We start from the raw sequence: 20,820 nt of genomic DNA, 5'->3' as shown, positions 1-20,820 counted from the left end.
AAGGCATCCATTTTTATTGGAGTTTGGATACAGAGCTTCTTGACAAGCGAAACAGTCATCCATGTCTGGGGGGTGGAATGGACAAAGAAATGAAGAGATATGATCTCTTTAACTCCAACATACCATAACTGTTTTGCCATTGTAACATGCCATAATTGTTTTATTTCATGCTGAAGGAAACAACTAGATTTTCTTTCAAAGGCAGAATCCAACAAACTCATCTGATCAGTGCAAAGATTTACTCTTGCACAATGGGACTTCCACCTTCTCTTCTCCCTGGGTGTGCCCTGTAGTTTCCTCAGATCTGCTCCAGAGGGTTGTGGGAATTCCCAAGATTTGATTTAGGGTGCATGGGGAGGAGGGAGGATGGGGTAAGTTCTATGGTGCAAGCATAAATCTTTACACTAATTGAACATGTCAGATAATGTCCAGGGTCTGGTTATGCCTATACAATCAGCATGAAGCATCATCATGCAGCAACTCCCTTGGAGATCCTTCAAAATGCAGGTCAGAATCAGAACAAATAAAGACATAGCTTTCTTAGAATTATTTCTGAACTGGCTTTGAGCAAAGAGAAGTCTGGCCAACTAAAGTATATGCCACAATACATATGTTAGTCTTGACATAACCCAAAGATCCTGCTGTTTGTGCTGACAGAGGGCAATAAACAACAGAATTATTACATTCTAAAGGCAAATTATGATTCAGTTATCTTCTAAGTGGCAGAAAGTATAACAGGCAATGGAAAATGTGAAGAAATCTCATTGTTTTTCTGTTAAAGGTAAATTAAGTGTGTTCAAGTCCACGCAATGGGGCGAGCTCCTGTTGCTCTGTCGCAGCTCCTGTCAACCCAGCAGTTCAAAAGCATACCAGTGCAAGTAGATAAATAGCTACCACTACATCAGGAAGGTAAACAGCATTTCCATGCACTCTGGCACTCGTCATGGTTTCCCATTGCACCAGAAGCAGTTTAATCATGCTGGCCATATGACCTGGAAAAGCTGTCTGTGGACAAATGCTGGCTCCCTTGGCCTGAAGTGAGATGGGCACTGCACCCCCATAGTCAGGTTTGACTGGACTTAACCATACAGAGGCCCTTTACTTTTTTTTAAAGGCCTGGGAGTCCCTACCTGTGTTATAAAGTTTGTTGGAACCTGTTATGAGACTTTATGGGGAAGGATGGGAAATAAATCTAATAAAAATAAAATAAGGGAGGGAGGGAGGGTGGGAGGAAGAATTGAAATCAATCAGAACTGAGCTATTTTGCTTATCCTACTATGCTTTTCTGCACTGAGCATTGCACATCCTACCCTTGTTGTCAGACATCTTCCCTTTGGGGCATGGAACACAATCATAGCAACAAAATGGCTGTCCTTCCTTCTTTGTTCTTCTGTAGCCTGGATGGCAGTTGTCATTGCACAAAGAAAGAGGCAGAACCTACACACACAGAGAGAGAGAGAGAAAGAGAGAGAGAGAGAGAGAGAGAGAGAGAGAGAGAGAGAGAGAGATTGTATTTTCTCCTCTAGGGAGGGACCATAGTTTAGCACTACACATTGGTACATAATGAAACCAGGTTCACTTCATGGCATTGCCATTTACAAAGATGCTGTTCCTAGTTGGAATCCACAAATAATAAAGAGCAGAAAGTTGAAGATCAGGACCACAGACAGCTCTCTTTAAATAGATATGCAGGTTTAGGCTGCATATGAGAACTGCCTAGAAGCACTAGCCTGGATCTGACTGAAACTTTATATCAGGGGTGTGGATTGAAACCTCCTTCAGCCAAAGGACTGCATTCCTTTCTGGGCAGCCTTCTGAGGGCCACATGCTGTTGGTGGGTGGAAACTTTGTTTATCTTTGCACAATACACACACATAGCAAGTTTTCCATGCTTCATCCAAACAAGGTGCCTTATCAGAGTTCAATGGCACATTCCAGCCAAGCAGAAAACTGAAGTAGAGCCAGTGAGCAGGTTGGGTTGGAGAAAGTAAGCTCCAAAAGCCCCAATTAGCCCCTGGGCCTGAGATTTCCTGCCCCTATTAATAAAGTCCTGCAGAAAGAGAAGAAGACGAGGAGGAGGAAGAGGAGGAGGAGGAGGAGGAGGAGGAGGAGGAGGAGGAGAAGAAGAAGAAGAAGAAGAAGTTTGGATTTGATATCCCACTTTATCACTACTCTGAGGAGTCTCAAAGTGGCTAACAATCTCCTTTTCCCTTCCTCTCCCACAACAAACACCCTGTGAGGTGAGTGAAGCTGAGAGACTTCAAAGAAGTGTGACTAGCCCAAGGTCACCCAGCAGCTGCATGTGGAGGAGCAGGGAATTGAACTTGGTTCACCAGATTACGAGTCTACCGCTCTTAACCACTACACCACACTGGTGTTGATAGCCTCACTGGATAGTGCCTGCTTGGATATTTCAAAGATTTTGCAGTTTAATATGCAGGTGTAGACTCAAACAAGGTTAATGAGCCCCCTTCAGCACAAGGATGAGGTGATCTTCTGAAGTTTACTATACAGCGGAAAGGAGCAGCCAAGCATAAAGGTAAAGGTAAAGGTACCCCTGCCCGTACGGGCCAGTCTTGACAGACTCTGGGGTTGTTGCGCCCATCTCACTCAAGAGGCTGGGGGCCAGCGCTGTCCGGAGACACTTCCGGGTCACGTGGCCAGCGTGACAAAGCTGCATCTGGCGAGCCAGCGCAGCACATGGAACGCTGTTTACCTTCCCGCCAGTAAGCGGTCCCTATTTATCTACTTGCACCCGGGGGTGCTTTCAAACTGCTAGGTTGGCAGGTGCTGGGACCGAGCAGCGGGAGCGCACCTCGCCGCGGGGATTCGAACCGCCAACCTTTCGATCGGCAAGCCCTAGGCGCTGAGGCTTTTACCCACAGCGCCACCCGCGTCCCCAGCCACCCAGCCAAGCATACTAGGACTCAATTTCTTGACTTTAAGAAAGCCGACTTCATAAAACTTAGGGGAGTGCTGGGTGAGATCCCATGGACAGTAATACTAAAAGGAAAGGGAGTTCATGATGGCTGGGAGTTTGTTAAGAGGGAGATAGTAAAAGCACAACTTCAGGCAATACCAATGAGACGGAAACATGGAAGGTGCCTAAAGAAGCCAGGGTGGCTATCTAAAGAACTTTTAACTGAGTTAAGCTTAAAAAAGGATGTGTACAAAAAGTGGAAAAGGGGGGAAACCACCAAAGAGGAATTCAAACAAATAGCCAGCACGTGTAGACACAAAGTCAGAAAAGCTAAAGCACAGAATGAACTAGAGAGGTTAAAAGCAACAAAAAAGGCTTTTATGGGTATGTTCGTAGCAAAAGGAAGAACAAAGAAACCGTGGGGTCACTCAGAGGAGAAGATGGTGAAATGCAAACAGGGGACACAGAAAGGGCTGAACTCAATGCCTTCTTTGCCTCAGTCTTCTCCAATAGTACAAGAATACTTGGCTAGTTTAGATGTACAGTGGTGCCCCGCAAGACGAACGCCTTGCAAGACGAAAAACCCGCTAGACGAAAGGGTTTTCCGTTTTTGGAGGCGCTTCGCTAAACAAATTTCTCTATGGGGTTGCTTCGCAAGACGAAAAAATCTTGCGAGTTCCCGCATTTCCCCCCCGCTTTTTCCCGCCCTTTCCCTAAGCACTAAGCCGCTTATCAGCTGTTCCGCTGATAAGCCGCTTCTCAGCTGATCGCTAAAAGCCGCTAGACCGCTAATAGCGCTAATCCGCTAAGCTGTCAATGGGCTTGCTTCGCAAGATGAAAAAACCGCTAGACGAAGAAAATCGCGGAACGGATTAATTTTGTCTTGCGAGGCACCACTGTATTCAAGTCTCCAGGGCCAGATGAACTGCATCCAAGAGTATTAAAAGAACTGGCAGATGTGATCTCAGAACCACTGGCAGTCATCTTTGAGAATTCCTGGAGAACAGGCAAAGTCCCGACAGACTGGAGGAGGGCAAATGTTGTCCCTATTTTCAAAATGGGGAAAAGAGAGGACCCAAATAATTACCGCCCAGTCAGTCTGACATCAATACCAGGGAAGATTCTGGAACAGATCATTAAGCAAACAGTCTGTGAGCACCTAGAAAGGAATGCTGTGATCACCAATAGTCAGCATGGATTTCTGAAAAATAAGTCATGTCAGACTAACCTGATCTCGTTTTTTGACAGAATTACAAGCCTGGGAGATGAAGGGAACGCAGTGGATGTAGCCTACCTTGATTTCAGCAAGGCATTTGACAAGGTGCCCCATGATATTCTTGTAAAGAAGCTGGTAAAATGCGGTCTTGACTATGCTACCACTCAGTGGATTTGTAACTGGCTGACTGACCGAACCCAAAGGGTGCTCATCAATGGTTCCTCTTCATCCTGGAGAAGAGTGACTAGTGGGGTACCACAGGGTTCTGTCTTGGGCCCAGTCTTATTAACATCTTTATCAACGACTTGGATGATGGACTCAAGGGCATCCTGATCAAATTTGCAGATTTCACCAAACTGGGAGGGGTGGCTAACACCCCAGAGGACAGGATCACACTTCAAAACGACCTTGACAGATTAGAGAACTGGGCCAAAGCAAACAAGATGAATTTTAACAGGGAGAAATGTAAAGTATTGCACTTGGGCAAAAGAAATGAGAGGCACAAATACAAGATGGGTGACACCTGGCTTGAGAGCAGTACATGTGAAAAGGATCTAGGAGTCTTGGTTGACCACAAACTTGACATGAGCCAACAGTGTGACGCGGCAGCTAAAAAAGCCAAGGCAATTCTGGGCTGCATCAATAGGAGTTTAGCATCTAGATCAAGGGAAGTAATAGTGCCACTGTATTCTGCTCTGGTCAGACCTCACCTGGAGTACTGTGTCCAGTTCTGGGCACCACAGTTCAAGAAGGACACTGACAAACTGGAACGTGTCCAGAGCAGGGCAACCAAAATGGTCAAAGGCCTGGAAACGATGCCTTATGAGGAATGGCTAAGGGAGCTGGGCAGGTTTAGCCTGGAGAAGAGGAGGTTAAGGGGTGATATGATAGCCATGTTCAAATATATAAAAGGATGTCACATAGAGGAGGGAGAAAGGCTGTTTTCTGCTGCTCCAGAGAAGCGGACATGGAGTAATGGTTCCAAACTACAAGAAAGAAGATTCCACCTAAACATTAGGAAGAACTTCCCGACAGTAAGAGCTGTTTGACAGTGGAATTTGCTGCCAAGGAGTGTGGTGGAGTCTCCTTCTTTGGAGGTCTTTAAGCAGAGGCTTGACAACCATATGTCAGGAGTGCTCTGATGGTGTTTCCTGCTTGGCAGGGGGTTAGACTTGATGGCTCTTGTGATCTCTTCCAACTCTATGATTCTATGATTCTATGATCTAGCACAAGGTCACAAATGGAGCTTTATGGCTTGGATGGATTTGAACCTGGTTCTCCCCTCTCCTGATCTGACACTCTCATCACAGCACCATGCTAGCTGGTGAAAAGCCAATCACATTCTCGTTAAAATGAAATGTCTAATACATTAATTTTGTGCTCACAAATCACTAAACTACAAAAATAAAGCGCAAATTGAAATGTATATCATTATTTTTGTCAAGGCTTGTTCCTCGTATAAATTCAACAGGGAAAAGAGCACAGACAGATCCTGGAACTGTTGGCAAGATTCATATGTGCATAAAAACATTTTTGCAAGGGCTAAGTCCAGAGATTCAATAATATTGTATAGAATTAACCCAGCATTCTCAATATGCCTTAGAACTACTTTGATATCCTACCTGATTATACGCGCTGTGCCAGGTGATAATATCCTCATTAATAGTGAACTCTCTGCCTGGTGCTTGGGGATCCATCCTTCCTACCTTTACTCTTTTAAAAGATTTGTTTGGGAAAGTAACCCAGTTTATAATATCAAAGCCAGCTGTTAACACACCATTCTCATTGAAAGATATTGTGTCCCCAGCACTGTTATTAAATGAGATTGTCTGAAGAAAAGGGTGAAGCTGGAATGAAAGTGAAGAAGGCAAAATATAGATGTTAATGGAAAAGCGCATGTGGGACACACTTCCCTACTTGTCATGTGATACCACTTCATGACTGGATTACTAGAATGCTGTCTCTGTGGAGCTGCCCTTGGGCCTTGTTCAGAAGCTCCAGCTTTTGCAGGATCCAACAGCTGAGGCTGCTGATGGGGCAGACATCTGCTAGATCATCTACACTGGCTGCCCATAGGTTTTCAAGGCATATTCAAGGTTTTGGGTTGACATACAAAGCTCTGAACTACTTGGACCCTGGATACCTTGAGGACCTCTTGTGTCCTTATATTCCAACTGAGATAATCCTGAGGAGCACTGTTGAGTCTTCTCTGTGTTACACTGGCCCAAGTGATCTCAACTAGAAGTTGAGCATTTACTGTCACCAGTCCCACCTGCAGAACACTCTTCCAGCTGTGATCCAGCAGGCACCCTCACTTTGGAATTTCAGGCACCTCTTGAAGATCTTTTTAGGCTGAGAGGGCTTTGCAGCCATTTGATTCTAGTTTTAACCTTATCTATGTTATTTATGTATTTATATATTTATACTGCTTGATTGTACAAAACCTCACATGGTGGTATAATGCTGTAAACCTAACAGATAGATACGTAGATAATAGAAATAGATAGATAGATAGATAGATATAGATAGATAGATGATAGATGATAGATAGATAGATAGATAGATAGATAGATAGATAGATGATAGATAGATGATAGATAGATAGATAGATAGATAGATAGATAGATAGATAGATAGATGATAGATATGGCAGTCTAGAAATACTTTTATAAATAAATAAATGTTCACACCCAAAATGGTGTAGCTATTTTTGAGGACATTAATTACCTGCCATGTATGCAAGATTTCAGACTCTATCATAGCTCCATTGGCCACTGCTCTACATTTGGATCTTGAGGAGTGCATGGAATGCAAAGCATGTGCTATGGCATACACAGCATTATAGATGCTGTAGCTCTGGCCAGTCATGCTCATTTCAAATAAAGGCCCAGGAAGGTTTTCCAGTTGTTCCTCCCCTGTGCAGTGTACCTCCATATCCTCTTCTCCAGAACCTGAAAGTAAACAGCTGAAAGCCTGCTCCCAGAAGACTCTAGTAAGAGTATCTCTTCTTGTTGAGTGGGGATTTAGACTTTGAAGGAAATGTTGAAATTCAGTCACCTCACTGGAGTGAATTGCTAAAGACAAGGCACCATGGAACAGATCTGTGTCAAATGCCCTTTGAAATGTCTGTAATTCAAAACTCCAGTGGGCAGTCATAATCCACACCTTGCCAGCATACACACCTCCCATATATGTCTCAAGAGATAAATAGCAGTTCAACCCAAGCATGGTCTGAATGTCTGCATTTACAATAAAGACACTGAATGTGGTGGTCTTACTTAAGAAAATGATCTCATTCTTTGTGATATCAAAGTCGTTCACCATGTCTGAAAAGTATTTCATGATGGGTATTCTGTAAGTCAAGGCAGTGCAGATGCCATTCATGGAAAGCTTTGCTATCAAGTTCTGCAAAAAAGTTTCACCTTTATCGTCAGCTGTTGCAATGAGCCCGACCCAGTTCCACTGGAAATGCAGAAGTAGTTGCACAATCCCTTCATACTGATATGCTTCATTGGGGACCATTTGGTATAAGAAAGGGAGTTTGGCTCGATCATTCACTGTTGGAGCAAATAAGCTATAAGTGACCTAAGAAAAACAAGGAGTGGAGTGTGTCTTTTCAGCTGGGGTAGAGATTGTTTCACACTCATCATCACACACTCATCTTCACTACACTAGGCAAAATCTCACATTAAAAGCCTGCTGGGATTGAAATGTTTGCAGTTTCTTTATGACTGAAATGCAGGAAAGGGGAAGCCTCAGAAATCCTTAGAGGGGTGCTCCAGAGCTGCATCTCAAGTTCATTCACTTAAGGCAGGGGGCTGGGAAACTGGTACAGCAAAAAAGGTCCATATTGCCTTCTGGGCAAAGTTCCATGGGCCACATACCAGTGAGGGGTGGATCGAGAAGCAAAAGTGTGAGAAGCAATGATATATATTCATATATGTCATTGGGTTTATAAATGCAATTACTTGATATATGTTTTATTGTATTGTGGAATCATTTGGAGATGCTTTGTAGGAAGCTATTCATAAATGAAATGAAACATCACCACCACCACCAACTTATCTTTGTAAAATAGTCTACATTCTTCACACACTCCTTTGTCCTCCATCCAGGCAAAGAAGAGGCTTTGCCAGAGTCATTGGACAGCACATACCATTTTAGAATTGTTTTTGTTCGTGTCTTATTGTTGCATTTGTAGTCTAGCTGTAAATCACTTTGGTCCTTTCTGTAAGAGTTCAGTGAACTCCACTCATGGCAGACAGCCAAGGGAAGTAGACAAAGAAGCTCTGACCGAGTCTTTATTCAGTATACACAGCAAGGGGCATAGGTATGCTCCAACTGAGCTCCTCCCCCCTCACTTCTTAGCAACAGCACTTACCATTACAGTGGCCAACAGGGGCTAATTGTCTCTGAGTCCTTTGTTCTTCCACTTTCAGTGCATGCCAGGTTATGGGAGAAGGGGGCTCAGGAATGCTTTCCAGTGATAATGTATCAGCTGGCTGCTCTGTCTCTGTCTCCCCCTTATCTTCTCCCTACACCTCCCAACTCTTCTGTTCACCTGTCTCTGATCTGTGACCTTCCTCAAATCACTGCTGTAAATCAATACTGCCTTCCTCTTCTCTGGAAGGTTCAAGAGGAGGGGGGGACGATCTCCACCACTCCTCCTCGGTCCAGTCCCCCTCAGTCCAATCCCTGACACTTTCTTTTAGTGGGAAGTGCTGTATAAATTTAATAAACCTAACCTAAACTCCTACCTGTGGAGTCTTGTAAGTGCCTAAGATAGTGGCTATGTGGAGGGAGGTTTCCAAGTCCAGCCCCCCAATGATGGTTACCATCTTCTTCTCAGTGTCACAGGTGTAGTTGGGCACAATCTTATCCTGACTGCAGAGAAGCTTCAAGGTGTTCTGGTAAGTCATCTTTGCATCAAAGTAGTTCTCATAGACATGGAAACCCAAAGTGATGTTGGGTAAGAGCTCAGAGTTCTCACTGATCTCCTTCACAGCAAACACCAAGGAGATGACATGCTGATAGTTCTTTGGCACTGATCTGCAAGAAGAATCACATGTCAATTTTTGCTCTCTGTGAGCCCCTAAAGAAGAAGAGACAAAGGTAGAAACTGCCATTACCAAACCAAGCAGTCTTATCAGTGTCTCTATCTTAATCAGCATTTGTTTGTTTGTTTGAACAATTTTGATACTGCTTAACGCTGTAATTTCTGAGCAGTGTACAATAAGGTTACAAAATGAAATGAAATCAATGAAAAGTAACTAGAAAAGTGATATTAAAATGCCCACTGATTATTTACTTATTTATTATTTAAAGTCTTCACTGGGGAAGGAGGCTATCTAATTTCAGTAAAGAAGAAGTTCCACAGAACTGGGTCTACAATATTGATTACACAGCTTCTGCAAAACCATGGATAAGACACTAGCAGTGTCTGCACGAAAGACCTCAGGATGTAATTTAGTCCCAATCCCAAACAACTGCTGTCTCCAAGTGCCTTTACTTACGCAAGTCCCTCTATCTGCTTCATTTGGGGTGGTCCATTGAACATTATACTATCTGAGAAGAATAAGAGTTGAGAAGCAATTCCACCAATGATGAAGCTACTTGGTTGATAATACTGGTGCTGGATATGGACTGGATTGTCCAAAGTGCACATTGACAGATTTGCCTTACTGTATCTTTGAGGCTGAATAACTAGAAGAAACAGGAAGAGACCAAGCATTCTGGGGGGGGGGGGGCAAACCCCTTTCTCCTGACAATAGTCCTGCAGTTTCCAACACAAACGTCACTGAGGTAGCAAACCTGCACCTGGGTTAATCATTTCACCTTCTGGGTGGGAAATCACATGGAAAACTATCAAAGGACTTTGCCCACAAACTATAAAGCATGGAGAAAAAACTTCCAGAGTCCCTCCCCACCCAGTTCTGTATGGCAAAAGGGCATTTTATATAAGCCTTCAGGGTTGGTTATTGATGTTGACTATGATCTCTCCAAAGTCTGTTGAGAACCGCCAAGATTGGGAGTGAACAAGATGTGGAGTACATTCAGATAATTACAGGATTCATAATCTTCTCTCCAGAGGCACACTGTGTAAGAAAACATGTTTGTCTAAGTATGCTGCATCTCTTCTCTCGGAAGTGACAGGAGGGTCACTTGTGCTCAGTTTCACTCAATTGTACCTTAATGACCTTGGATGGAACCAGAGGAGGTGACCATTTCTGGAAGCATATGTTACATTGCTCACATTATTGATCCCCTTTGGGAAGAGGAACCTGTGGGCCACCAGATTTTGCTGGACTCCAACTCCCATCATCCCTGACCATTGTCTACACTACCTGAGGATGATGGCAGTTGGGGTTCTCATGGAGGGCCGCAAGTTTTCCATCCCCACTGTAAGGCTAGAGTCAAATGAATCATTAGATTTCTGAAGTATCAACAGTGTTCATGTTAACTATTCAGAGGTGTGAGTTGATGTATCACAGGTTTGCCCCCACTGTCAGAATGGCCAGTGGCTGTGGGTAAACAGCAGCAAGAGGGTTACTGGCTTCATGTCTTGTTTGTAATCACCAAGGGAAAATAGAGTGCTAGACTAGATGGGCCGTTGGTTCAATCCAGTAGAATTGCTCTTACATTCTTAATCACATCAATTCACATGGTCCTGGAAGTCCAAAAACCAGTGTGATGGTCATTCTCTCTGTTGCATGTCTGATAATAAAAAGCTGGGGCTCCAATTCAAAGTCCAATACTTAATATTAAAAGACCTAAATGGCTTGGCACCAGGAGACCTGAAGGAACACCTCCTCCTATATATACCTCTTTGGACCTTATGCAGTTGGTAAACCAGGGAAAGGGCCTCCTTTGTGGTGGTGCAGTTTTTGGAATGCCCTTCCCAAGGAAAGACATATAACCTGGCACTGGGGGTGTTAAGTTGTGGGTGAACATATCAGACGACACAGCGATTCTTCAAACAACTCTTGTTTATTCACAGGCCAGGACAGAACTCCACTGAAGGGCTCAGTCAGCCTGCTTATATAGAGCTCCAGTACCACGTTACTGTAACAACTTTCTAAAACTATCCAATCACTGAATGTCACTTTCGATCCTTCATTTGCATAACTATCTACAGTATCCCCTTGCTGGTCCAGGGTGAGAACTTCAGTACATAACAGGGCGGACAATGAGAGCTTGTTCATTAAGGACAACTGCTTCATTGCAGAGGGATAACAGGTGGCGAGAGGAATGTTAAACCATCCCTCCCTGCACATTGTGGTCCCAATAAAAAAAAAGTCCCTTAATACTTAAAAAAGAACCAAACATATTCCATGTTTTCCTTTTAGCAAAATATGTTATTTGACTTTAGAATGTTTCTCATCACACAAGGTACAAATTGTCTCCATTGACAACTATGGTGGTTTAGGATGATGCAAAAAGTCTTGTACATGTGCAGAAACTGAGCTTTCTGACACACAGAATAATGCACCCTCCCTGTACTCTTACCCTCTTGAGGACATGAAGTTCCTTTCACTTCCTGTCTGCAGATGAGCACCGCACAGTCACAAATTAATAATTCCCTTTGCAACAAAGCTCTGGGATATGGTGTCACTAACTTCTCATGAACTACTCATTCATTGTGCTTATACTTGTTTCCTTTGCCTTCAGAAGTGATATATCAGCAGCCACAAACATATTCCATCTTGGTGGAGTCTCTGTGTGGTGGGACCAGGAAATGTAACAGTTCCACACTCCTAAATGAAGCTGCAAGTTAGATTGAAGACCACCAGGACAATGGAGGTAAATGCCTGCAAACCAAAGTCAATTAAGACATTCCCATGGCTTACTACAGCATTTCTAATGGCTGTGCTAGTTGCTGAGGCTGTTAGATAGAATTATTGCCTTGGTAGACCTTGACCTGAAGCAGCTAGTTAAGAGAACCTGAGTAAGCACTCTTGTTTTGTAGACTTAAAATATGTAGGTGGGAGTCGTGTGTGTGTGTGTGTGTGTGTGTGTGTGTGGAATTGTGTCATGTAGGGCAGGTGTTAGCCCATCTCTGATGTAAAACAATACTTTGTTGAATGGACATGCAGGTCAAAAACAGTATGGCAAGATGAAACCTGATGAAGTCAAGTAGTTTGTGTATTTATTTATTTGCAATTATTCTATACTTCCAAAATGAAGAAAAAATCACAGCATAATAGCATAAAATCGACAGTAACATTACATAACTGCAGTGGTACCTCGGGTTAAGATCTTAATTCGTTCCAGAGGTCCATTCTTAACCTGAAACTGTTCTTAACCTGAGGTACCACTTTAGCTAATGGGACCTCCCGCTCCTGCTGCACTGCTGCCACATGATATCTGTTCTCATCCTGAAGCAAAGCTCTTAACCCAAGGTACTATTTCTGGGTTAGCAGAGTCTGTAACCTGAAGCGTTTGTAACCTGAAGTGTCTGTAACCTGAGGTACCACTGTAGGGGCATTACAAATGCTTACTAAGTATCTTATCTGTCAATCAAATTTCTATTTATAATCAATATAGTCATGATGCAGAGGTGTAGGCGGAAGTTCACCCCTCTTTTCTTTGTTTTAAAAGAAAAACAACAGCAACCTTAGCTCCACCCTTCAAATTTTTTATTTTTTATTTTTTTAAGATAAGACAAAACTTTATTAGCATTACCCAATGGCCATAGCAACAGTAAAACATTACAGTATATGCAGAAAAGGAAGTTTGATATAAGAGCACAATTTAAAGTCCTGAATCAGCCGTCAGTTAGTGGCCCTTATTCTGATTGCCCCTGCTATGAACCTAGCCACCTTTGCTGTTATCTGCTCATTTTGATCTCATAGAAGAAAGGACATTGTGCCAGTGGTTGAGCACCCTGGGATGGTTAGTACGAGTGGGGTGATGATTTCGTTCCTCAGGTTTTTGTAGAGAGTACAAGACAGGAGGATGTGTGCCGCTGTTTCGGTGCTACCATCTCCACAGGGGCAAAGACGTTTCTCAGGTGGAATCTTTTGGAATCGACCCTCAAGTACTGCAGGTGGCAAAACATCCAGTCTTGCAAGTATAAAAGCACATCTGTATTTTGGGATAATACGTTTGTGCAGATATAGGGCCAGAGAATCAAAATGGAGAGGTGGAAAATGAACATACCAAGGGCAGATTTTCCTTCTAGTGGCCAGGTTATTCTGATGCTTGATATTTTGTGGACATTGACCAATTAGACTGTTTACTTTAGTAGGGCCCATAGTAAGTAGGTGTTGTGGGGATAGGCCACAAGAGTGAAGTTTTGGATAGATGGTTTTAAGCTAGGCACTTTTATGGGAGTCTTGAAGTACTAGGGCTAGTAAACCGGGGGGATTTGAGTTTAGGCGGAGCCAGAAGTTAAGAGTTCTTTGCCAGGTCTATACTTCTACTGAAGGGAGACTTGCCTCCAGTCTCAATGATGCGTTTGGGACGCATGGTGGTACAGGAAAAAATCTGCCTTAGAAACTTTGATTGAACAGCTTCCAAAGTGCTAAGATGGTTACCAGTCCAAATCTGAGCCCCGTATAGTAGCTGTGCTAGGGGTTTAGCTTGGAAGACTTCTAGGGCTGATGGTATATGTTTGCCACCCTTTGTATGGAAAAAGCGAGTCAAAGTCTTGGCACTCCCCATGACCCCGTAGACTGGAAGAAAAGGCCCAGATATTTGAAAGCTTTGACCTGTTTGATTGGTTGATTGTCCATACACCAACTGTGGGGCCTATATTTTCTTGAGAAAACAATAACTTTAGTTTTCTGATAGTTTACGACCAGGTGTTCTCTCTGGCAATACACTGAGAATTCTCTTATCAATCTTTTTAGGACTATTTTTGTTTGGGATAAGAGGACCGCATCATCAGCATATAATAGTACAGTGATTGGTTTTGAGGCCAGTTTAGGGGCATGGAAATCTGGAGATGTTAGGCACTGGACCATGTCGTTTATGTATAGGTTAAGAGGGCCAGAGCTAAAATGCATCCTTGCTTGACTCCCTTTGTGGCTGGTACAGATCCTGTAAGTTGGCCATTTGTAGAGGAACACACTTTCAGCACAGTGTCTTTATAAAGGCAGTTAATCAGATATAATAATCTTTGTCTATGCTTGAGGTGTTCAGTTTAGCCCATAGTCTTACTCGTGAGAGTGAGTCAAAAGCAGCTTTCAAATCAACGAAAGCAGCATACAGCACACCGTGAGATTGCTTGGTGTACTTATCTATGAGGTGGGCTAGGACAAAGCAATGGTCTATAGTAGATCTGCCTTGCCTGAATCCTGCTTGCTCTTCCGCAAGGATAGCCTCACATCAATCCAGTTGATTAATTTATTGTGGAGGTGTTTTGCAGATAATTTACTAACTGTAGGTAAGAGGCTGATAGGTCTGTAGCTGGCCAGATCCGATGTGAGTGGCCTCTGATGTGGCACAGGACAAATTTATCTTTCCCTCTGTCTCCAATACGAGCATAGCAACCTGCCTTATACTGAATCACAGTATCACCTTGTGGCTCAAGGTGCAAAGCAGATGCTCTACCATGGAGCCCTGACCCTCCCCTTAATGTTCAGGCTGTGAGTGTCATTGCTTATGTAACCAAAATAGCACCACTCATGAGAGGGAGGTACCAGAAGGCACAGATTAACTTCAAGGTGTTCGTGGCAATTTTGAAGGAAAGTATTCTAAGGGAAGCGGACCCCAAAACTTCCCAGCGAGAACTGACCATTGTCATGGAATGCCCACGTGAAAAGGGGAAATATAAAATGGGAGAGGGGTTGGAATGAAGTAGAAACACTGGAGATCAAAACAGCAGCTCTGCCCATTGCAATTTTGTTGCAGTTCCTATGTTTCAAGAATGAGAGCAAAACGAGTACAGTGTTACTTCCCGTTACAAACTTAATTCATTCTGGAGGTCCGTTCTTAACCCAAAACCATTCTTAACCTGAGGCGTGCTTTTGCTAATGGGGCCTCCCGCTGCTGCCGCGCGACTTCCACTCGCATCCCAGAGCAAGGTTCGCTACCAGGAGACCTACTTCTGGGTAAGCGGAGCTCGTTACCCAAAGCATTTGTAAGGAGGATGGTATGTAACCTGAGGTTCCACTGTACTCAGAAATACCACCAGCTGCATACAGCCCACAAAGTGATGCTTTTTTCTGGACACACACACATCCAACCAACCAATTCTATCAAGTTATAACTATAGATCAGTGGTAGAGTATCTGCACTCAGGAAGTTCCAAGTTTAATTCCCATCATCTCCAGGTAGGACTGAGAATGTCTCAAACTGAAACCCTGGACAGCCACTGCCATCCCATGTGGACAATACTGAGGTGAATGGTCCAATGGTCTGGACTGATATAATGCAGTTTCTTATGGTCCTACCAAAATGTGACAAAACGTTGTCCACAACATCAATGGAACATTTTTTCTTTATTTAATTTTTTCTTCCATAGCTTTTATTGATAACTATCCTGTATTCTTTCAGAGTCCCATCAGTGAGGCCTCAACACACATGATGGAAGGAGAGAACGACACCACTGTGAGAGAGTTTGTATTTCTTGGGCTGACCAGCAAGCCAGAAGTGAAGGTCCTCTTGTTTGCTTTCTTCTTGGCTGTATATGGCACAACCATGCTGGGCAACCTCTTAATCGCTAGCCTAGTGGCTTATGCACCTATCCTCCATACCCCTATGTACTTCCTCTTAGGAAACCTCTCATTTCTTGATTTCTGCTACTCTAGCATAACTGCTCCTAAAATGTTGGTTGGTTTCCTATCAAAGACCAACACCATCTCTTATGTGGGTTGCATTTGCCAGATCTTCTTCTTCCACTTCATTGGCGGCATCAAGATCTTCCTTCTTGTCATCATGGCCTATGACCGTTACATTGCCATCTTCTGTCCATTGCGCTACATGGTCATCATGAATGGGGCAGTGTGTGGTGCCCTGGTATGTGCCTCCTGGACTGGTGGCTTTGTCCACTCCATCATCCAAGTGGCCATTATTACCCAGTTGCCCTTTTGTGGTCCCAACAAGCTGGACAACTTCTACTGTGATGTGCCACAGGTGGTCAAACTCGCTTGTACTAATACCTTTGTGGTGGAGCTACTCATGGTGTCCAATAGTGGCCTCGTGACTTTAATGTGCTTTGTGGTATTGCTTGTGTCGTACTCCATCCTTCTGGCCAAGCTCAGAGCAGGGTCTGCACCCAACCGGAGCAAAGCTATCTCCACCTGTGCCTCCCATGTCACTGTCGTGACCCTGATTTTTGGGCCTTGCATCTACATTTACATCCATCCCTTCCACAGCTTCCCCATGGACAAAGCCATCTCTGTTCTCTATACTGTCATCACTCCCATCTTGAACCCTTTCATTTATACCCTGAGGAACAAAGATTTCAAAGTTGCATTAGAAAAGCTCAAGGGAAAGAAGCAGAAGAAATTGACTCCCTGACAGACTTTGCAACTGACTCCAATTCATATTGTACATGGTTTCTTCACCATTCAAGGTGAAGCTGTGTACAAATGACCACGTTGTGGAAATCAGACCATGAGAGAATCATTTGAAGCATATGCCGGGGCATCACTTTATTTTCTGATATGCGTATCAGGAGAGAAACCTTGCACACCTGTGCCATAGGTGCTCTGAACATTGTAAGTGCAAAATATTTATACAGAAGTTGATATATGACAAGCACACAAGTCACTTTCTCAAATATACTGGAAAATTACAAAAGTTGAAAGAAGTTACAAAAATAGGTTTGCTCAGCAGCTTTCTTAGTGTTATGTGACAGTTTATAGTTATCCCAATCCTTTGTTTCATACAAATGTTAACTGTTGTGCAGAGCAAAGTTGATTTGTCAATTATCCAGAAGTCTAGACCTTATTGATTTCTACAGCAACCTCTTGATTTTCTGCACCCTGTTTGGGGGGAGAGAAATTGGGGCTGCCACATCCCAGAATTTTCTAAGGGATAGGAAAGCAATTCTTTAATGGTTTCTCAGGGTTTGGGGGCCCTCACCTTTCCAAGTGGCACTAAGAAATAACTCCCTTCTTGTTTTCCTGAGGTTACTTGTTTTTTACCACTGCTATGGATAACAAGTACTTCCACACCACTTTGCATCCACCACAATTTCCCAGACCTAGCATCTTTCCTAGCATTGCTACATAAGCAATGGCATTCACAGCCTGAACATTAAGGGAAGGGTTGTGGCACAGTGGGAGAGCATCTGCTTTCAAAACTGAAGGTCCCTGGTTCAGTCACCATCAACACTAGGTAGGGCATGGAACGATTCCCTGCCTGAAATCCTGAACGGCTGATGTATAATACTGTACAATATTGTCTACGTACATCAATGTTGTAGGCAAAATTGATGGTGCCAAATATTTGGAGAATTTCAATGGCTCTCCTCTGAGCCAAACAAAATGATGTAATTATTATTAATAATACCACTTCACTGGAATGGTTTACAAAAGATGAACAGGTTAAATCTGCAATGATACACTGAGTGAAAGATTTTGAGTATGATATACAATTTGCAGCATGGGAGCAGTTATGGAAATGTGATTTTAAAATTTACAGCATGTTGTACGTTTGAAAGAAAATTATATGAAAATGATGTATCGATGGTATCTAACTCCAAGTAAATTAGCAATAATGTATAAAACAGGATCAAATATGTGTTATGTGCAGAAATTCCAAGGGAGCAGAAAAGATTATTTATGTACGCACTGACGGCTGTGCGGATGTTATTAGCCCAGAGCTGGAAAGAAGACAGAGTCCCTCCCAGAGAAGAATGACAGATTAAGTTGATGGACTATGCCAGAATGGCAACAATGACCAGAAGAATCAGAAATTAGGATGACCAAGGCTTTAATAAGGAATGGGGGAAATTTATAATTTATCTTAAAAACCATTGTAAACAGTTAAAATCGTTAGTGGGATTGGAATAACACTTGTAATGTAACAATGAACTACGGACATAATGGAGATACACAAATTTGGATTAATATAAAAGATGCAGAAGGAAAGTATTAACAATAATACTACAAAAGGGAGGAGGGAAGTCCAAGGGATTCTTGGGAATCTTGTTTTTATATATTATGTTATTATGTGAATGTAAATATTAATCTGGAAAATTAAATAAATAGATTTTTAATATAACAACAACAATAGTAACAGCAACAACAGCAACAACAACACTACAACTCCATGTATGTTTTTTGTTTCAAGGTTGAGATAGTTGTGCTTTTTTTAATTTGCTTCTGCATTCCAGTTTATGTTGTATTATACGTTTCTGTTCTTCTAGGTTTTTATTACTATTATTATTACTGTAAGCTTCCTGGAAAACTTGGTTTCTTACATACCGTAATTTTCCATGTATAAGACATCCCCATGTATAAGATGCCCCCTGTTTTGGGGGATTCAAATTTAAGAAAATGGGGGGAGGTGGCACATGTCACAAAATCCACCTCTCGTCTGTCCCCATTCCGCCAGAAGCTGCCAATGGCCCGCCCAATTGCTGCAGTGTCAGCCAATCAACACCAGTCATTGATGCAGCAACCAATGACATGCCCAATAGCCACTGACAGCCGCGGCAGAAACCAGTCAAACGTCCATCCTATGCACTACCCATGTATAAGACCCTCACTTTCTAGCATAATTTTAAAGGAAAAAAACTTAGTCTTATACATGGAAAAGTATGGTGTGTGGGTGTGGGTGTATTACTGTATTATTAAGAAACAGATGAATCAGCAGCAAGCCACTCTACCTCCCATTCCATCTTAATCCCAAACCAAGCAGCTCCTGCTGAAATCTTAAACTACCAGTGCAAAAGGTAAAGGTAAAAAAGGTAAAGGTAATCCTATGCAATCCTATGCAAAAGAGTACAACATTGTATTTTAGGGGAATGTACGTGTAAAACTGCATCTATTGGTGAAAAGAACATCGAAAAATACATTACATGTTGTTAAAAAATGCATTACAGGTTGTTAAAAATGTGTTTATTTGGTAAAATGTCATTCCATATATGCATATATGTATGGGGAAAATGTGCACCAAAATGCTGGCAAATTTCTGTGGTGACTTTTTTAAGGGTAGTGGTGGTTGTGAACTGTGGAACTGTGTGGAAGGAACTGAAATTAACACTGGGAAAATGAGAAACTGAGGGAAACTGAAATTGACAAATTTTTCAATCCCTACATAACACTGACAGACAGGGTGGTATAGTGGTTAGGACCTGGGAGACCATGGTTCAAAACCCCGCTTGGTTACAAAGCAGACTGCATGACCTTGGGCTAGGCCCTGCTTCTCAGCCTAACCTACCTCACAGGTTCGTTGCGATGATATAATGAATCAGACAGGGAATTCTTGGATGCTGGCCCATTGCCTTTCTCATCTCCCACTGTAACTTTCAGTAGCCAGGGGAGCTCCTCAAAGTTTTTTCCTTCTGAGTACCCCATGGGAAAACCCAAGTTGCACTTTTAATAATTCCCCTTGCAACCTGCATGTCGCCCAGAAGTCGCTCATGCTCTCTTGGGCCCCAACCGATCCAGAACTTCCAAGCCCATTAAGGGCATTGCATTTTGTAGATCAAATCATATGTTGCTAAGAAGATGCTCTCTCAGGTAGAGCAAATGCTGTGCTGGTGGAAAGAAGTGGCTTCACTTTAGCTGGTAGGTGCCATGCAGACTCTGCTAATCCATAGTCCCTATAGTCCTGCGAGTGATTCTTCCCCATAAAAGGCTTACAGGATGCCCTTTGTTTTAAGGTAATGCCTTTTCCTACAGAGAGTATGATTGCTACAGGAAGAAGAAATACCTCTTTGATTTCAGAAATTTATTTCTATAGCACTCTGCAGAATTGATGCTAGGACGTACTGTTTTTAATTTTTTTTGGGTCGCCCCTCATTAATGGGAGTTTTGTCTGAAGTAGGTCAGAAAAAGATGTGTGACTAAGAAGTGAGTATGGTGTGTGTAAAGTATTAGTCAGGTATGACTGAAGGCTGATGATAGATATTAGGATGGAAAGAAATCAGAGAGCAAGAATGTTGAAACAGCTAATGGATGAGAAAGGACCAAATGAGAGGAGAGTAATAGGTTCGTATTTCAGCCAATTTGCCTGAGGTATTGAACACATCCTAAATAAGCTAAACCAGGAATGTTTTGAAACCTTGGGCCACTCACACTTCTTTGAAGTCTCTCAGCCCCACTCACCTCACAGAGTGTTTGTTGTGGGGGAGGAAGGGAAAGGAGAATGTTAGCCGCTTTGAGACTCCCTAGAGGGAGTGAAAGGCGGGATATCAAATCCAAACGCTTCTTTATAAATCTCTATAGACATGTAATTATTATTGCAGCAAAATCAACCAAGAGTTTAGTGGCACATTAGAGACTGATACATTGATTAGGGCATAAGCTTCTGCAGTCTTGAGTTCATGGAAGCCTATACCATAATAAAAGTGTCAGTCATTAAGATTGCGCAAGACTCTGTTGTTGCTTTTAGGAAGGAGCTCTTACGGGGGTGTGACAGAGACATGCTTGTGAAAGCGCTGCAGCTCAGTGACAGAACATCTGTTTGCATGTAGAAAGTCACAGGTTCAGCCCCTGACATGTTCAGATAGGGTTAGGAAAAATGGACCTTTCTGAAAATCTGGAGAGCTGCTGCCAGTCGGATG

At 42.9% G+C, this 20,820-nt stretch overlaps 1 protein-coding gene across 1 annotated transcript; it reads left to right on the top strand.

Moving 5' to 3' along the window:
* Positions 1-15,665: 15,665 nt before the first annotated feature.
* Positions 15,666-16,601, top strand: LOC309326625 (olfactory receptor 4D5-like; the record flags this gene model as incomplete). Its single annotated transcript, XM_081835495.1, has 1 exon — positions 15,666-16,601. One exon carries the CDS (start codon positions 15,666-15,668, stop codon positions 16,599-16,601), a length of 936 nt encoding a protein of 311 aa, XP_081691621.1.
* Between the last annotated feature and the right edge of the window lie 4,219 nt (positions 16,602-20,820).

The sequence above is a fragment of the Podarcis erhardii genome (assembly GCF_964252035.2).
Source record: "Podarcis erhardii genome assembly, chromosome: 13".
NCBI classification, from domain to species: Eukaryota; Metazoa; Chordata; class Lepidosauria; order Squamata; family Lacertidae; genus Podarcis; species Podarcis erhardii.
This window is presented reverse-complemented; position numbering and strand designations above follow the sequence as displayed.